Source organism: Pelecanus crispus, chromosome 7 (assembly GCF_030463565.1).
Source record: "Pelecanus crispus isolate bPelCri1 chromosome 7, bPelCri1.pri, whole genome shotgun sequence".
In the NCBI taxonomy this organism is placed as follows: Eukaryota; Metazoa; Chordata; class Aves; order Pelecaniformes; family Pelecanidae; genus Pelecanus; species Pelecanus crispus.
The window spans coordinates 27801344-27819957 of record NC_134649.1 but is presented as its reverse complement, the minus strand read 5'-3'; the positions used below and the strand labels follow the sequence as shown (position 1 = coordinate 27819957).

The 18614-nt window shown below is 37.6% G+C and overlaps 1 protein-coding gene across 1 annotated transcript in view; it reads right to left on the bottom strand.

Annotated features, from left to right (window-relative positions):
* Positions 1–18614, bottom strand: part of NUP210 (nucleoporin 210) — a 93508-nt gene that overhangs the window by 29185 nt on the left and 45709 nt on the right. Inside the window, exons 12-21 of the mRNA XM_075714255.1 lie at positions 18000–18137; positions 14210–14365; positions 10910–11108; positions 8883–9028; positions 6423–6644; positions 4943–5116; positions 3519–3711; positions 3096–3202; positions 589–693; positions 352–453 (exon numbers count right to left, since the gene is read on the bottom strand). Of these exons, the coding sequence (XP_075570370.1) occupies positions 352–453; positions 589–693; positions 3096–3202; positions 3519–3711; positions 4943–5116; positions 6423–6644; positions 8883–9028; positions 10910–11108; positions 14210–14365; positions 18000–18137 (1542 nt within the window). The remainder of the gene's footprint in view (positions 1–351; positions 454–588; positions 694–3095; positions 3203–3518; positions 3712–4942; positions 5117–6422; positions 6645–8882; positions 9029–10909; positions 11109–14209; positions 14366–17999; positions 18138–18614) is intronic.

The window sequence follows — 18614 nt, the reverse complement described above, 5'->3', positions numbered from 1 at the left end:
ATAATTCTGTCACATTATTTTTCATTTTATGTTTATGTTACATATGTTATGTTGAATTTTACTGCAGTAAATGGGTAAATGGGTAAAGAACAACTTGGTACTGGCTTTTATCTTGTACAGATTATACATATGCATCACAACTGTAGTGCAACAATTTCCTGTACCTAAAACTATACCTGAAATTGCTAGTGCAAAGATCCCCTGCCTGAAGCTTGATTGTGACAGGCAGATATAACCAAGAATCAGTTATTGCCTCTCTATCCACGTGTACTGGCGACCAATAGCGATGAAACTGCAGAATGATATTCAGATTGCCAAAAAAGACATAAAATAACAAGATACTTTACTCACCAGAGCAACACCTTGAGTTTCCTCATGAGCCACTCTTACAACATTTGCAACACTGGTATTAATGAAAAAATATCCAGAACCTTCTTTAATGAAAAGTTCTGCCTGCAAAACCAGAAAAGCATCCGAAATTAGATTGTATCTTTCTAGTACATTGCTAAAACTGGTATCCTTACACTTATCATATAATTTTTTATGTTTTCCTTCCTGCAGTTAGAAAGTAGCAGAATAATTTGTTACCTGTACGTCAGGGTGATTGTAAATGGAGACATCAGTAGGGTTCACTTTTACATCTTCCACTAGTATCAGTTCAATAGTGGCAGACACTGGTAGAAGAGGTTCATACTGAAAGAAATAATTCTAGCTGTTACAGCAAATACTAAGAGTCAGAAAAGAGTGCAAGTCTCTTGTATATGCAGGGAAGGATGCTTAAAGAGCCAGAGCTGGAGAAGTTTAGATTAATAGAATGTCCACAAGACCTAGTAATCGGCTCAGCTGCTAGCTCTCTTCTACAGATAAGGTCATATACAGGACATGCTGTTGTATTCTACATCTCTGATCAAGACAAAGAACAAAGGCCTACGCATTAAAGGTGCAGCAGGATCAGTTAACCAAGTCTGACATGCACAGATAGGATATTAACTCAGAGACATGTTATAAGTTCATGCAAAATGATAAAGCATCAAGACAGGATGTTTTCTTCTACTTCACAATCATCTGTTTAGGATTCTTCCTGTCAGGCCACCAAAAGAAATTCTTCCTTAAATGTAAGTACATAAACACCGGACCAGATGCAAGTTCAATCATTCACTCATAATAACATTAGCTTAGACAGGGAAAATGTTTTTTAGAGGAAGTTAGTATTATGTACCCATTTCACCTAATTAGTAGAATTATTTCCTTGATGTAGAAAGGATGTCTTCTTTCCCTAATGACATAATAGGATGCTCCACATGGAACAATGATCAAGACATTTTAATATACCATCTATTAAATTTTTATTTGAGTTTTTGTCTCTAAGAAATAAGTAGGGACAGGTTTGAAAGCACAATAGAGTAGTCCATTTCTAATGTATTTGAAAAAAGCAGACAAATTAGCTAATTTAAAGAAACAACACATGAGCCTATGTAACTGCAGCAGAAGTGGTATCTACAGCTACTCTTCATCCATCACAAAGATTCGTCCCAAACTTAAAACACAGAGACTAGAACTTGAGAGCTCCAGTGTCATTTTACATGTACGTATCCCGCACTGAAATACAATGAACTTCTCTGAACTCAAGGCAAAGTTTAGACAATTCACTTTTCTAGTTATCTCTAAATGTAAGAAAGAATATTGAATATTAGTTTAATAAAGCAAAGCACAGTGAATTACAAGATGATTGCACAACACCAAGTGTTCTTATTACAACTCAATTTTCTTAAGAGAAAAAAAACGATACAAAACCAAGTATCTTAGGTGGCAAAGTAACTGTGTGTCTAATCTAGTAATTTTGACTAAGTTACAGTCAAATTCTTCAGTGGAAATGCATCTACAGCATGCTTCCCAACAAGGGCAGACTGGAAACCTCACTGAAAAGACAAGAACCAACTGGCAATACAGATCATCTTCCAAAGAAATTTACTATCCAGATGCCTAACCTTGGATGTACTGACAGAAATCTGAGCCATAAGATATTTCATATTACTAGTGCCCATCTGTTACCTGCTTTGAATTAAAAATACTGTAACCTCTAGCTCCATATTTTACTCTTTGTCTCAGCTCTATATTCATGGTACATGATTCAGAACTGCATTTAGTCAAAACTGATTTAAATCTTGCTTAACAAAATTAAACAGAATTTCAATTTAGCGAAGCAAGATATTTTAAGTGTTAATTATTATGCATGTCAGGTTGTTCAACAGGCTGAAACCTGCCTTTATACTCAGTAAAAAAGCGACACAAACAGAAAATTGCTATCTGTTTATATCTGCCTTCTTTGTTCATCATCACTACTTTTTGCTGTTGTTCCTCCCTATGTTGAGTACCTACAAACTAAAGTATTTCAGGGAGTGGCTAATGACTTGTAAAATTACAGCCTAGGCTTATGGTTGGCACTGTACAAATGAGTAGTCTCTCCCTTCTGTATGACCAATGTGACACCAAAGGGAAAAAAAAAAAAAAATAGTATTAGTCAGAGCCTAGATTTTACATATGGTCCATACCAGGATATGAGCCAGCTTTTGCTTTGCTCATGTAGAACCTTTCTACACAGTTTTGCAGTGAAAATAATACATTTGCTTTTCCCAGTGACAGCTGTACTAAGCACATGGTTGCTTTAGTGAAGGACAAGCAGCAGAGATTCACCAATTCATTAAAAAAAACTAAACTGAAACAAAACCAACCAAAACAATTCTTTAATTCCCTTGTCCAGATGGTTATAAAAAAATTTAAAAAAAGAATTGGATATATCTGATATGGATAAACAGCGCGTAGTGCAGGGGAAAGCAGGAAAAGCCATGAACATTATAGAATCATAGAATGCTTTGGGTTGGAAGGGACCTTTAGAGATCATCTAGCCCAACCCCTCTGCAGTGAGCAGGGACATCTTTAAATACAAAAACATTGTGGTATGAATTTGTCTTCAGAATCAGCTATGGAGCTGCCTTATTTTTACATTACCACACACCAAGGAAATAAATATACAGGAACACTATACATTAAGCTTCATAACAAATGGCCACAAAAAAAACCAGAGTTCTGAGTACCGGTATTTTTACTTTAGCTGCCTTGAGATGGGATTGCTGGTATCCTGTTGCAGTTGCAGAGATGGTAGTTGTTCCAGACTCACGATGAACTAGAGCAGTTTGTAAGCCTAGATTCAAACAAAAAGTCAAATGAATCTGACTACGGGGAAGAAAAAGATTAAATGTACACTACTAATCTCTTCCACTATCACTCTAAACAGACAAGGATTTTCTCTCTCAAGACAGGTTCTAGGCATTGGGTTTGGTTCTTTTTTCTTTTTCTATTTTTTTAAAAAATAACGCACACTTAAAATGCATGTTGAGGATAAGCTGAAATATGACTGCAGATCACAGTAATTTCTTTAATCAAGCTCAGACATTACCAAATAGATTTAGCCCTTACCTTCTTCAAATAATGAAATGCTCATTTAAACTAATTCGTACCATGCATTTTCTTTTGACCGCTTCCATCTTCTTTCAGAGTCAGCTCCATCGGCATATCACGCTCAATATTAGCTAAGGACATTTTCGTTGATTCCCAGATAACACTAAGAGAACTGAAGTTATCAAATTTATTGCCCTGTTGGTCATATGCAGCCAAATCCAACACTGGATTGCGGTAATTTGAAACAGGAACCTGAAAAAGAATGAATACTTTGAACTGAACACATGCAAGAGGATTTTTTAATCATTAGAAGAAAAAAAAATGTATGTGCGTTCCATGAGATTTATTATAACATTCATTACACGAGAATGTTCATTAAAATGAGCCATCAATGCAAAGTTATTAAGCTGTACTGCAAGGGTTTTTTGGGTGTGGTGGGAGGGTGGAGGTTTTTTTAGCCAGCATATTACCTTAAAACAATAATCGAACCACACAGCTCAACTACATAGTCTTTGTAATTCAAAGAAATAATGAAAAATACTGCTATTTGTCAGAAGGCATAGCTCAAAATTCTAGTGTTCATCTTGTGAAATGCATTAGCAATAGCAGCGATGTAATCTAACTGACACATAACAGAGCTAGGAAAACAGGTGAACTCTGAAATGACTTACAATACGCAAAAATCTCCTTTTCATCTTGTTATTACATAGAAGTTACTTAAAATGATTCATCAACTCAACAGACATTGCAGTTTTATGAAAGTAGGATGACTCATATCTTCCTGGTAATATTAACACGACAGAGTTTACTCAGCAAACATATGATGGCACTCATTAGGACATAGAAGAGTTCTTTATGCTTGATAATCTACAAACATGCATTGTCCATTTACTGTGACTCAGATTTGCAAAGCTGAATACATCTGATGTCACTGAACAATACCTATGTAAGCATATACAATCGAGTATCTTCATGCCAGCAGTGTTTGTGCCTTTACTAAATAGACACACACTCATGTAATAATACTTGTATAGTAAAATATGTCCTTATGTACTCAGTGGAATAGTTAGATTAGAATGAAGTGGTACAGGGAAGAAGTACTTTCCTTAGAAACAGCTGCTGGAAACACACTGCCTCCCCGCCCCCCCTTTTTTTTCCTAAATAAAAAAGAAGTTTATCTCAAGACAAGTCAGAAAGGCTTCCTCACAGTGACACTTTTGTGAGAAGCCACAATCCAAATGCTTTTACATATACTCCTATTTTCTGGTAGGTTCCTTTATAAACCTGTTTGAATGATCACTGTAGGAAACTCATTCACACTGCTCTCCGCAGAAGTAAACAATGATACCAGTGTGGCCCACAACACTAGAGTTACTGCTACTCTTGCAGCAGGTCAGATGCTTTATTTCGTATGTGGAGGTCCAAACACTGATTATTAAGTTATAAGAACATGTTCTTTTTCTGTCACTTTTCTCAGACTTACCACTTGCTTGTTTTGTTGCAGCAAAGGGCAGGAGAGATCAAGCTGAGGACTTCCATAAACAGGAGTCAAAGTGAGTCGTGAAGGGACAGCACAGATGAACTTCACAACAGCAGGCTCCACTGCTGGAAAAGGGTTGGTGATTGTGGGGTTGTTTCCAACTGTTAAGGCAATAACCTGTACAATTATGAAAACAGGCAAGTGAGGAAAGAGAAAAGGACTACTGAGTTCAGGCATACTCTATTTCACAGATCTCAGTTACACTCTGATGTCAGAATGAACAAGCAAAAATATGATCCTTGGGGATTTACAGCACCATTAAGACACAGCAGGATGTAAAAGGAGGTATGTATTCCAAGAACAGTTCTATACCATTATCAAAGTACTATTATTGGGAACTTTTCCTAGGTATTCATATTTATTACTATTAAACTTGATTCAAACAACAAATCTTTTGGAACTTAAAAAGCTAATGGGCAGGTGTTTTTCTTGCAGAGTGAGAACAGAACAGCCCAAAGACAATATTTATAGTCACTTGAGTGTGTTTAAGAACATCTTATGTTTTATTTTACATTCCTTTTTCAGCCCTCAACAAAACAAAGTGGATGTAAACACAGAGAAGGCTATCCCAGCAGGCTGAGGTAGCTCTGGTTACCTGCCTTATCCACCCATGCACTGATGCTAGCCAGAGCCAATGCAGATGCAATCTGTTCTGCACAACACTGAGGACAGACAGCCAACGCATTCACAGTCATAAGCAACAACAACAAAAAATGTTTTTCCTTTCTGAATTCGCACTTACAGAAATAGCTACACTTTGTACAGTGTCCACTGAGGAAATCAGTTAAACAATTTGGCAGCCATACCAAAATGCTTAGTCCTTACAGATTACAGGAGGAAAACATTAAATCAAAGCTAAATGCTTTACACACTGGCCAGGGTGAGTAAAGCAGGATAAATAACTTCTGCATGCTGGAGAAAACAAGACCAGGTGGAAAATTACTACAGCCACTATCATAAAGACTGCACAAACATTAGAGCAGTAAATTCATATGGCTGTCATTTGTTTGACTAAACAGAATTACACTGGAAGGTAACTTGATTAAGAGGAGCAGGTCAGACAGAAGAGTCAGTTTACAGCAGTAACCTTCTGCTATGATCTTATTTATGCAAACTGAAGCTGCACTTATTAGGATCTGTTTAATGCATTCTACAACATAAGGTTTCTGTGACTTGGCTTTATACTGCAATAAACCCTTCATAAACCACTTTATAATGTAATGTTATTAAATGCTCACTCTAAAACATGTACCAGCATCACAGTGCATAAACAATACACTTACCCCAGTTCTTTACTGTCTTTTTATAAAAACTACTTGTTATATAAAAGGTATATGCTATCATAAATCTGTCTGACGCCTGTTCTCAGTTGCCTTAGCTCAGTGTTTGATGGAGGGCAATACAAATACCTTCTGGCACTTACTTGCTCTCCCAGGCTTTTGCAAGACACCCTAACCCAATGCTGGATGTTATTTCGAGATGTAGGAGGTCCAAATAAAGACAGACCAATACTTTCCGCATCCTCAGTGGTGACATTCCTGAAGAACTTTGAAGGTTCTTGTACCCATGGTCTAGGTCCTCCTTCAAATAACATATCTTTAGAGGAACCCAAAGTCACTAAAGCAACAGACGGAGGATCAATAGTCTGTAATGAATTAATTAATTACAAATTAATGATTCTATTTACACTAGTTTGGTTGTACTTTGCAAAAGAAACTTCCTTCTTACTGGAAAAGCTATCTTTGTTACTTTGATTAGGCTATGATTTTTCCCACACAGTGGTTTGTAAGCATGGTTATTTAAGAGCAGAGCTGTACCAAAATAATTAGCATCACCTACAAGAATTCTCTCCAGTCAGATTATATTCAATGGAACCCCCAGATCTAAAGAAAAGTTTTAACTACATTCTAATCACATCTCTTTTGTGAAGAATTAAAGCAAGAGAAAGACCCTTAATATACCCTTCTGAGCACTTTCAGAGCAATAGTATTCTACTACATTTTTTTAAATAGACAGCACTTTAAATGAATGAAATAATGTAAAACTTTACTTTCACTTGACAGTGCTCTCTCCAGCACAGTTCTGTACATGTAATTATTCTCCTACACAAGTTTTACTTCAAACCTCTACAACAAATTATACATTGATGTGCATCACTGGGACAGCCTGTGCTGTTTATCATCACAGAAATTAACCTGACATTGTAATACACAATAACCATTTGCAGCTTGTGTTCCACATCATCATATTACTTAGGTGTTTATTAAGAAAGAAATAGCAGCTAAGATAAAGGATGGTTCAGTTCTTTCCATAGGTGCATTTTCGTTGGAAGAGAGAGAAGGCGAGGGGTGGCATAAATGTTTCTCTTTCCTCCCATTTACTCCCTGGTTATATGTGTAATATAAATATAAAAAACCATTGGAAAACTATGAGATTTAGTCTCAAGTGTCTGCCTGCCCTTTGACTCCTGTTTATCTTTCTCCCACTTCTTATGTTATAATTATTATTTTTTTTAAATAGGTATCTGACAGAAAAATGCTGTCTTCCATTTCTGGGCATCATAAATATTTCATACAGAAAGGAGGGAAAAGAATGCAGAAATCTGTTCTACACTTCAAAGAAAGAGAAGTTCTTCACTGAGATATCTAAGCACGGATTTTTTTTTTTTTAAGTGCACTTAATCTACCCTTCTTGTCACCACTAAGTGCCCTAGAATCATTTAACTTTATGTATGAAAAGTAGTGTTACAACACCTCAACAGGCTTTGCTAATATAAATGTGAATGATACCATACATACGAAAAATTCCTAATTAAACAGACTATACCTCTCTCTTACATTGCTGCCAATAATAGAGTTTACACACTCCGCTTAGGATGTCTCAGCATCTTCAAATAATTATACTCAGCTATTTAAGATATTTGACAGAAAAACATATTTAAAAAGTAAAATCATCATTACAGTCACAAATTTGTATGATTTGCACAAACTTTTGTTCCAGATTAGGGGGGAAAAAGCTATGGTCAAACATATTAGACTTCAGCTTTGCAGATTCAGTGCTAGGTCTCTGAGGCTGAGGGTAACATAAGCAGATTGCTTCGTATTTCCATATATTGACCCTGTACTTAGGTTTGTTCTTCCTGGTTTTTTTAGTGAACTGTCCAACAGTGAAATATATGTCTCCCATTTGTACGGAAAAAGCATGTATTTTCACTGCCATATAAGCAGGCCAGCTTTGCCTTCTTCCAAAAATCGGTTTATATACTACGAAAGCAGAAATCATAAGCTAGGTTTACTCCTATTTGTCAATATAGACATAGAGTTGTGACTGGCCCCTTATTACCTTATTAAGCCAATTGTTAATCAGTTAAAATGGACAGTCAAGAAACAAACGATTTGAGTCTCACATAATTTTCCACCCATCTAGAGTCTGCTGAGAAGTAATTTACTAATTCAGGTGTGCTGTGCAAAACAACATATACATCCTCACTCATCTGAGGGTTGACTCCTATTACTGTCCTGCATATTTCTTCAGATGACAGCAGTTGTGACTCTTTTGTCTGAAAAATGGGCAAGGATATCAAACTCACTTTCCACCTCAGAAGCTGCAACAATTTGTTAGTTCGCTATTGCACTACTCAATCCTGTACAGTTGGCTTGCAATGTCCATGTAGGCAAACTCTACTATATATATGCTCCACAGAGAAAGGGTTAAAACACGATTCCCGAAAACAGTCCATAACATTTTTCCTCTGAATCAACCACCCACCTAAGTTGTTTTTTTTTTTTTTAAACATACACATTACATGATATCAACTTGCTATTTGACATTTAAAGGCATTTTAAGTGATGGATTGCTTTAGGAACAGCAAAAACAGACTTACTTTTAATGGTAGATAAGCAGCAATGGTGATGCTAGCACTGAGGTGGACATGAGCATGGGTGTAACTAACAACAAGTGTTGTGTATCCTTGAGTTTCAGCTTTCACTCTGACTCCACTACAAAAATCAGCAGTTGGCTTAAGCCTTCCTGTCAGATAAATTAAAAATATATAAATACATATTTGGAGAGAAATGCCCAGGCATTTTAATGCAAGTTCAACATGGCTTTTCTTGACAAAAGCATTCCCACCAGAAGTAAATAGAGATGTGTTCTCCAACCAAATGGGTAAAAAAGTTTATTACTGTCTTTCATCTCAAACTCAACACTTACTGAAGTATTCATGTCTCACAAACTTCTTTATTTTCACACTGTCCTAAACAGGGAATGAGTCTTTACTCTGGTACAAACTAATATAACTTCTGTCTCTTTCTAAATATTTTCATCTTCTTGTTCTAAAATGAAACTGGCTTGTAATTAAGCACAGATAAGTCACACTGCTTAGACAAGCCTTCCTGCGCAGAACAGCTTGAACTGTAGGCAATACATCATTTCTCTAGCTGAAGATAAGGTATTTTCATGAAATTTCTCTGCTTAGAGAACATTTTGGGGTCTGGGAGGAGTGAGGAGTCTACTTTTTCTTTTTTTTGAAACTAACAGTAGAACAGCATACTACATAGGGACATTTAAAATAGGCACCTCATTGTACCTCACAGATGGCACAATGCAGGCTAGTTTTACTGGCACAGTAGCACAGGAAAGAGCTTCCACACAAGAGACACTTGGAAAAAATTAATCTGAATAATATACGGAATTCATTACACACAGGAAGAAGCATGTTGCTCAGTGTCCACTTAGCACAGCAACATTAATGGCAATCTTTAAAAATAACATGCATACTCCATACTCTTTAATAAACCTGATGAGGCATTTCTTAGAGCAATGAGCTTAATAGTGACAGAGCTTTAGCAACATTTAAGCAGCTGATTGTCTTAGTTCCTTGTGAACAAACAATGAACAGTGTCTTCATAGACCTGAAAGTACTGCTAGACAATTCGGGCAAAGCAGTTATTAATCTTAGTGTTCTTGTAAGTCTTCCAATGCTACCTCAAAACGCTATTGTGTTCATGGACCCCTCTTAGGAGAAAACCCATCAGCTTTGTTACAGAATCATGTTAAAAATACTAACTCAGTAGAAAGACATATGGGAGACTACACATTATCCAATGAAATAATTGCCAAAATGCTTTCAGAGTCCACCAAAACATCAAAAACATCAAAGGGAAGTTCTACATAAAAAAGTAAATGCATCCTCAAAATAAAACTACTCTGATCCCCACCTCTGAGGTTAAGCACCTCTGAGGGAATACCGTACACAGCAACTGAAACAGTGATTTAAAGGGATGTGTGACTGTCCTGGTTTCGGCTGGAATAGAGTTAGTTTTCTTCCTAGTAGCTGGCATAGTGCTGTGTTTTGGATTTAGTAGGAGAAGAATGTTGGTAACACACTGATGTTTTAGTTGTTGCTAAGTACTGCCTATGCTAGTCAAGGACTTTTCAGCTTCCCATGCTCTGCCAGGTGCACAAGAAACTGGGAGGGGGCACGGCCAGGATAGTTGATCCAAACTGACCAAAGGGCTATTCCACACCATATGATGTCATGCTCAGTATATAAACTGGGGGGGGTTGGCCGGGTAGCAGCGATTGCTGCTCGGGAACTGTCTGGGTATTGGTCAGCAGGTGGTGAGCAATTGCATTGTTCATCACTTGCATGGTATATTAATATTATTATTATTGTTATCTTGTTATTATTATCATCACTATTTTACTTCATTTCAATTATTAAACTGTTCTTATCTCAACCCAGGAGTTTTCTTACTCTTACTCTTCCGATTCTCTCCTCCATCCCACCGGGGCAGGGGGAGTGAGCAAGCGGCTGCGTGGTGCTTAGCTGCTGGCTGGGGCTAAACCACGACAGTGACTTAGTAACATCTTATTTTAACTTTCAAAACAGAGAGGGCATCAAATCACCTTGAAGTGGCCTGAATACACCACGGTTTTCTACTTCCACAACTAGATCAAAGTGTGAGCAGTCACTCAGTGGGACTGTCTCGCCTGTTTCAACATTTGTTAGGCCATTAATCCTCAGGGGCAGCTCCAATATTTGGCCAACACGTGCTTCAACTTGACATGGTGTGAACTCCATCCCACTAGGTTCAGTTACGTACACCTGAAGGAGGAAAGAAACACAGGACAGAGGTGTATGAACACAACCCCACAAAAAGGTATCAGGAAAAAAAAAAAAGAAAAAAAGAAAACTAGACTTCAGTATGCTCTCCTTATTTTAATTAGACCTCTCATATACTTCTCCCAGCTGCTGACTTCTCTCTGATAGCTGAAAACAATTCTTCTCAGATTCAACATTGGTTTTGTGTTTACTTGCCACAGAAAAGTGTCAGAAAGGGCCAGAAAAAGCTTGCTACTATTTTAGTGCTCTTTTCCCATAACAGTCCAAGTTCACATGAGCTTGGTGATCTTTTTACTGCTACTTCTATAGTTCGTTCTTCTGCTTTGTTGATTTCAAAGCATGGACTAAGTTGCACAATATCTCCAGGAGGTACTGTCACCTACTGGGACAGATTCAGTATCCAACCTTGACTTTCACAGCATAAATATTTAAGCTAGGCCTGACATAATTAGCAAGGCTCCCCAGCCTCCGTCACTCACAGCAGCACGTATGTAGAAGTTAAGGGAACTAATGACCCAAACGTTTCCTTAATGGCTTTTTTTTTTCCTTCTTTCTTGCATTTCTATTGGCAAAACATTTTTAAAGGTGTCCAGCCAGGGTTCAACATTTCCCCACAGTAATATATCAGAAATCTAAAATAAGTGAACAAGTATCTACTGCCTAACCTAACAACCTTCTGCTTTGACAGGTAATCTTTATTTAAGAGATACTTTTGAAATCAAAAGGATTACTTTCAGAAATAAGACCAGCAGAAATAGATCTTCCATGCTATTATAGCTCATATGTTGATGAACAAGCCTTAGCTGTATTATGTTATTCTGATTTGCTACTTTTCCCATTAATGTTGAAGAACCTACCACAGACTGACTGCCTATTTCGTAACAATCGCTAAGATCAAAGCTTTTCATTTGCAGTATCTTAACTTCCTAACCATCTGCAAATGGCTTCAGGATAGAATATTGAACCATATGGTACAGAGTCAAAACTGTAATCCTTGTGGAACATCGGAGGCTATTCCTAAAACCTGCTCACTGAGGTCAGTAAATAGAACTCTTCAGAGTTATTCTATGAAGAATGCAATTCCTAACACAGGAACAAAGGCATTCAAAAATAACCTATTCAGATTGTGCAATACACTACTCTGAAAGCTTGCATGGAGAGAGGTATTTTTTCTGTCTTCAGGCTTTGACTTATGTTTGAGGATAAGAAGTTTTAACTGAAAAAAATCTTTATTCCTTTATCTTCTGCTGGTAACTGCTGCACTGCTAAAAAGCAGCATCCTGGGTTGTCCAGAGAATAACTTCAGAGCAAGTCTGCAAACTAAATTCGGCACAAATTTTAATTTATGACGCTATTTTAAGCATTTAAGTTGTTATTTTAAGCACGAAGTTTAATACCTCTCAAATCCATTCTGTAGAATTGACATAAATAATCTGAACACAAAAGCTAAGCTAATTTGCCCCTCAAAAACCACAGCATTAGTAGATGCAGCTGTTCCAAGTAAAGTCTGGTTAGAAATATCTTTCCCAAAACACACATACTTTGGGGGCGGGGGGGTGGGGGGGGAAAGATACCTGCTCTCTCTTCATTATGGGACAGACTCGGCAACTTGGCAGTCTTGACCAAACACATTTTTTAACACTTTTGTCAAAAGGGATTTTGGTGCAACAGAAGTGCAGTACAGCAATTACAGCAGTGCTGCACATGGGAATACTTAAAAATTCTGAGGCATTTTGTATAGCTAATGTATATGTATTTGACGCAATCAGCTTGTTCCCCACCAGTTTCTAAATTACAGGCATGTCCTGGAAGGAGGGTGCACTACACCAGGACTTGCAAGGTGTGCTTCCTAAATCAACTTCTATGCTCCCTCAGAAACAAAGACCATCACCTTTATAAAGCCTTAGCCAGATGGAGGTTGTTTGCCAGCCTCAATAGCATCCGCTTGGCATAAACAAACCTATTTCATTTATGACCACGCTGTTAGACAAACACAGCCTCTGGATCCCAGATTAGTCACACGTGCTCAGCACACTATCTCTTAGTTTTTCGGAGGTCAGGAGCAAGTTTCCTCTTCTCTGTCAGGTTTCCTTTCCAATGGTTAGCTCTTTGCAAAAGGCACAGTTAAAGCATAGATTAAAATGCCTGAATTTGTGAAGGTAGCAGAGAAGTACTACTTCACAGCAGCAAATGTACATCACAGTAGTAGTTACTTTTCATTTCTATTCTATCACGTTACAAGTTGGGCAGTTCTCAACAGCTTGACAGAGAGAGTAAGCACTGACGGTTTCATTAAGGAAAATTATTTGTGTCCAAAGGACACAAGGACATATTTCCAAATCAATATCATTCTAGAGAAAAATATTTAAGATTGTACATTTACAATGTTAACCAGTGTTAACCAGAGAGGCTTCTTTGCCTATCTTTGCACACTCTTTCTTGTAGGGCCATTACATATACTGTTCCTGTATTTTCTTCACTCCATACGGCGCACTGATCACCCTGACGAAATCCTAAGAACAGCGTATGATTTGCACAGAGACCACAAAATCCCTCTTGGGAGGTATATTTTTCATTCCCATTTTCTCCTAATTTTCCTAAAAGATTATTTTTTCTCAGCCAGCTTTGGTATCTAGATTCATTATGTAGCACTGTATTCATTTCAGCCACTTCTCCAGGCAGGAATTTCCTTGTGCATCTTGATGGTATTTGTCATCCTTTTATATCAAGGGAAAACACCTACCTCTTATCCTGCAGAATGTGTTTTTAGTTTGGCTTGTCTGCTTAGTTGGCGAGGCCAGTAGTAAATTACTATTTCCTTCTTGCACTCAAAACTTTCAACAAGGAAAAAGACTTGCCAAGGAAATCAGGAAGGGGCAAAAATGGGAGTAAAGTTAATGTAGTAGAGAGAGCTTGAATCCCCAGAAGCACAAACTCTGAAACTGATCACTTAACCTGCCACAGGGTAGGCATGGAAACTTCTTGGGAACATTTTGGAAAGGAGAATGCTTATGGCATTCTCAGCTTCTTCAGTGTTTCCAAAAGCCATATTCAAGAGTGACCAGGGAAAATAAGAGTTTTACCTTCATTTCTCCATAATGCAACGGATTCTGAACATCAATTGCCTGAATAACACTGACGCCAATATCACTTCCAGTTGTCATTACTCCTTTGACTGTCACTGTAGCAACGGCCTGGTTAGAATAGGACCAGCTGAAATTTCCACTTCCACCATGAGCCTAGAATATAGAGAGAAAATCTTTCACATATTTTATAAGTATATGGTTCTCATGCTTCTTAGCTGTCAACCCTTTGAATATCTTGCATGAAAACCAGGGACACACTGAGCAACGACAATGCTATTATTGAGCAAATACAAATAAAATAACACAACTTTCAAATAAGCAAGGTGAAGTAAGAGATGAGATGATTACCACCCTTCATTCATTTTAATTTCAGCTTTCTTCATGCACATATCCTGTGTTCTCCAGTGTGGCTAACTCTCTCTCTCCCAGCTGCAGAAGTCTGATGCTCACAACTCTCAGTGATTGAGAGTGCTTAGAGTCAGCAGAGCATTTCACAAATCAGCACACCAGAGGCCTGGCACATGGGATTATCGTACATCTGAAAACTCCCACTGTTTCTCTGTTGTTGACAGCCAAAGTGCTGATTTTTGGGTCTCAGAGCTGCTAACCTGACACTCTGTACCTACTAGCTTCTTTCAATGGGAATTTTTAAGGGATCTAAAGGGATGAGAAAAGAAGGCGGGAGGCAGGGAGGGAATGAGGCAAGAGGGGAAAAAAAGAAAAAGAAAAAAACAAATCACTCTCTTCTTGGCATTACATCTTTATGTTGAAAATCAGCATGTCTACCTGCAGCCATTCAACAAACATCTGCTGCAGCAACTGATCAGTCACAGAATGAGCGATAGGCACATATGTAAACTGCCCACTCTTGCTACAAGCATTGCAAGGGTCTGCGAAATGTACAGGCTACACTCCCACAACGGCTTTTCAAGGAAGGAGTCAGTAACTGCCAAATTTATAAGCTCAGGTTTATCATGCAAATTCCCATAAAAAACCCAAACCAACAAAACCAGAAAAACCCACCCTTTTCCGAGAGCTCCCAGCTCTTGAAGGGTTGTTTCACGATTAGAACAGCTTAAGTGAGTAGAATTATTCTACAGAAGGGTAAGAACTAGTTACTTGATATTATGGTCCATAAGACAAATTATAACACCTACTGTATGAACACTTGGCAGCCAGAACAGGGTAATATCTGCTGCAGGTTCATATTTTATAAAGTGAAGGCCCAAAAAAACATTTTGCCAACACAAGCAGAGTAGTGTCCTCCTAGATGTATAATACTAGTTACTGAAGAAACATAATCGTTACAATGCTGTAAAACGTATAGGTTTTAAACATCCATTATTGTGAGATATAGGAAGTGTCTGTTGAGAAAAATACTGTGCAGAAAGATACACCAAGAATAACGCATTTTTAAAGGCAGGTTTAAAAAGAAAAAAAAAAAAACCACACAAAAAACTTTCACACTCCAAAATAAATTTCAAATTCCATCAGAGTAAAACAAGGGTGAACACTGGAGCAATTTTTTTATTTACATGTATTGTTTTAATTTCTTTAACTTCCTCGGCATTTGCTCTAATCTGTTTCATAATTAAAGTAAAAAGTAATGAGATGATAAATCTTATCTAGAAGGATGGTGTGGAAAATAAATCTAAATTATGCAGGAGCTTAAAATAAATAACTTTTACCCGGGAGTGTGTGTGTGTGGGAGAACCAAAAGGACAGTCATTTCCCTTTTTACTTCCCATGAGCATGTGCACAACCTGATTACAGAAAGAGCACCAGACAAAGACAAATGGATGACTAGGTAATGGTGTGTGACAGAAGGAGATGCATGGGATGTGGTAAGAAATGTTTAAAGACTGTAAAAGTTCAGAATGTTTTTTAAAGATATTTTCAATTAAAACAGGGAAATGAGCAGAAAACATAAAGTAGAAATACCCAATTGTTAATAATTCTATGGAGTCACATCTCGTTGCCATACAAGCCAGATGCATTACTACATTTTTCTCTCTAGCAGTCAGTTTGCACTGAGGAAAGAAAGGGTAAAACAGCTTCTATTTCAGTCTAATCATTATCCACAGCCTGTTAGCTGAACTCCACTCCACTCCACAAACTGTTACCAGCGATGGTGATGCTCTCACTAGGAAAAAATAACCTCCACGTACTTAACTTCACAAAGATGGTACTTCACTTCTCTAATGCCTGGAAGGAAGGAAGGAAATGTCTTTTTTTTTTTTTCCCTTCCTTTTTTACTTGCAACAGAAGCGATCTTATTAGCACAAATACAAACAAAGCAACCAACAAAAAAACAGACAGCTGACAAAGTAAAACTTAAAAGTCATTCCAATACCATCTGGAAGGAGTTACTTTAGCTATAAACAGAATTTGGCTAGATTCAAAAATCTCTTTCAATGTATTTTCAGAAAAAGTGTATTCACCAATTTAAAATAGTGTGACTCAAAACCTATCGAGTAGGAGGCAAATACTAATCTACAGGCAGGAACAACAGTCAAGCTGTGTGCTATTGTAAACAACCACTAGTCTTGTTGAATGGGCAGATTGGGAAAATGTTCTCTGTTTCAGTAAATGCAAACTAGTTTAAATGTTGGGAGAAAAAAAGTTTTCATGTTTTTAATGAAAAAAAAGATTACAGTAAAAGTAAGAATACTGACGCAGATTATTCGAGTAACGTGAAAGAATGTTCTCTAGTGAGATACTTGATGATATATGCAAGATAGGCGAGACAAGAATATAACTGTAAAAGAGGTGGGAAACAGAAAACCACATTTACTTTCCTTTACTGGGAAAACCCTAGCAGAAATTATGACGTAGTACTGAAAACGCATATTTGTACTAAGAATTTTTACCACACTCTGCTGGTGTGGTTGGGTATAGCATGAACTAAACCAAACTAATCCCACAGAAATTAAAAGCATAGATGACAGTGCTAAACTCAGTGGCGTTAACTTCAGATTTACACTAGAGACTGCAGTTTTAACCCCATGAGATTGATTTATTTACTTCAGACACCATGCGTCCTGCTGCCTCTTTTTGTGCACTGTTTACCTGAAGACAGACCCAAAACTCAGCACTACTTCATGCTAAAAGGGAGAGGTAGGAACTGTGCATGAAACACTTGAGTGCAGATCTGGGTATCATCGTACTGGGCTGAGAAAGCACAATGTTCTTTTCTCCAGTTAGACTATACTCTGGATACTGCAAGACAAGCCACTTGGTTCATGAAGTGCATGGAAGGATCGGCAGCATTGGAGCAAAGACACACATAAGAAATGTAAGAAAAAAGTCCCTTTAGAAGGGCATACTGTAAATGAAACTGTGGCCTTTGCCTCCCTATAATTTTTTATTAGAAGCATGAGATGTGTGGGGAGTGAAGGATACTGATGTCAAAGGTTGACAGGGCGCTGCTCATTGATCTTTCCATGCCCTTTTTGCAGTCACCTCACACTCCGATTCATACTCCCATACTTCCATCCTTTTACAGTAAATTGCAGCCTCAAATTATTACTATTAAGCTTTGTAGCTAGGATGTTTTCTGTAATTTCAAACCACTCTGTGTGTATGTGTGTGGTGCATAAGTGAGAGAGGAAGTGAATGAAAGACAAGAGGTAAAAGTCAGTGGGGCTTTTATGCTTGTTGGGCTTTTTGTGTGCTTTTTTTAACTAACTACACATTAATTCCTGCAACTAACATCCAACAAAATTCTTCCAAAGTAAGTTTTGGATATCGCTGTGTCTTCCTGCATTTAGATACTTCTTTGACATACCTGTATGGTGTACTGGTAGACCCCTACTTTTGGCTGCCAAGGAAACGTCAAAATGCTGGGTGAAAGAACTATGGGAACATATATTTCAACATCTTGCTGGTTTCGCACTGGAACTGGTAATGTATGAACACCTCCATCCTACAAAAAGCAACAGCACAGTATTATAAATGACACCATAGTACTTCCTAGGAATAATGTTTAGTCCTTATATATAGACAAGTTGTTGAAAACATCTCAGAGAGAAAGGAAAGCAACTATTTAAGGTCACTTACGAACAGTGTTACTTGTGAGCAAATAGCTCATCGCAGCAAAGTGTGCTATTGTATTAGATGAGTAATATTACTATGGAGATACAGGTGCCCACATTAATTTAAAAGGCAAACAGCAATAAGAAATACACTCTTTCACTACTACTAGTTTTTGAGACCTCATCTGAAGAACTAATTCGGTAACTCCACACCTGCATTTACTCTTTACTCATTCTACTCTGCATGTCAAGACGAAACTCAGCCTAAAAGACCCATTCTTCAACCCATCCCAAAACACTGGTCTTTACAACTTTGCTGTAATTGTAATGCCATAACCCTCTGGCACAACATACTGTTTCTTACTGGA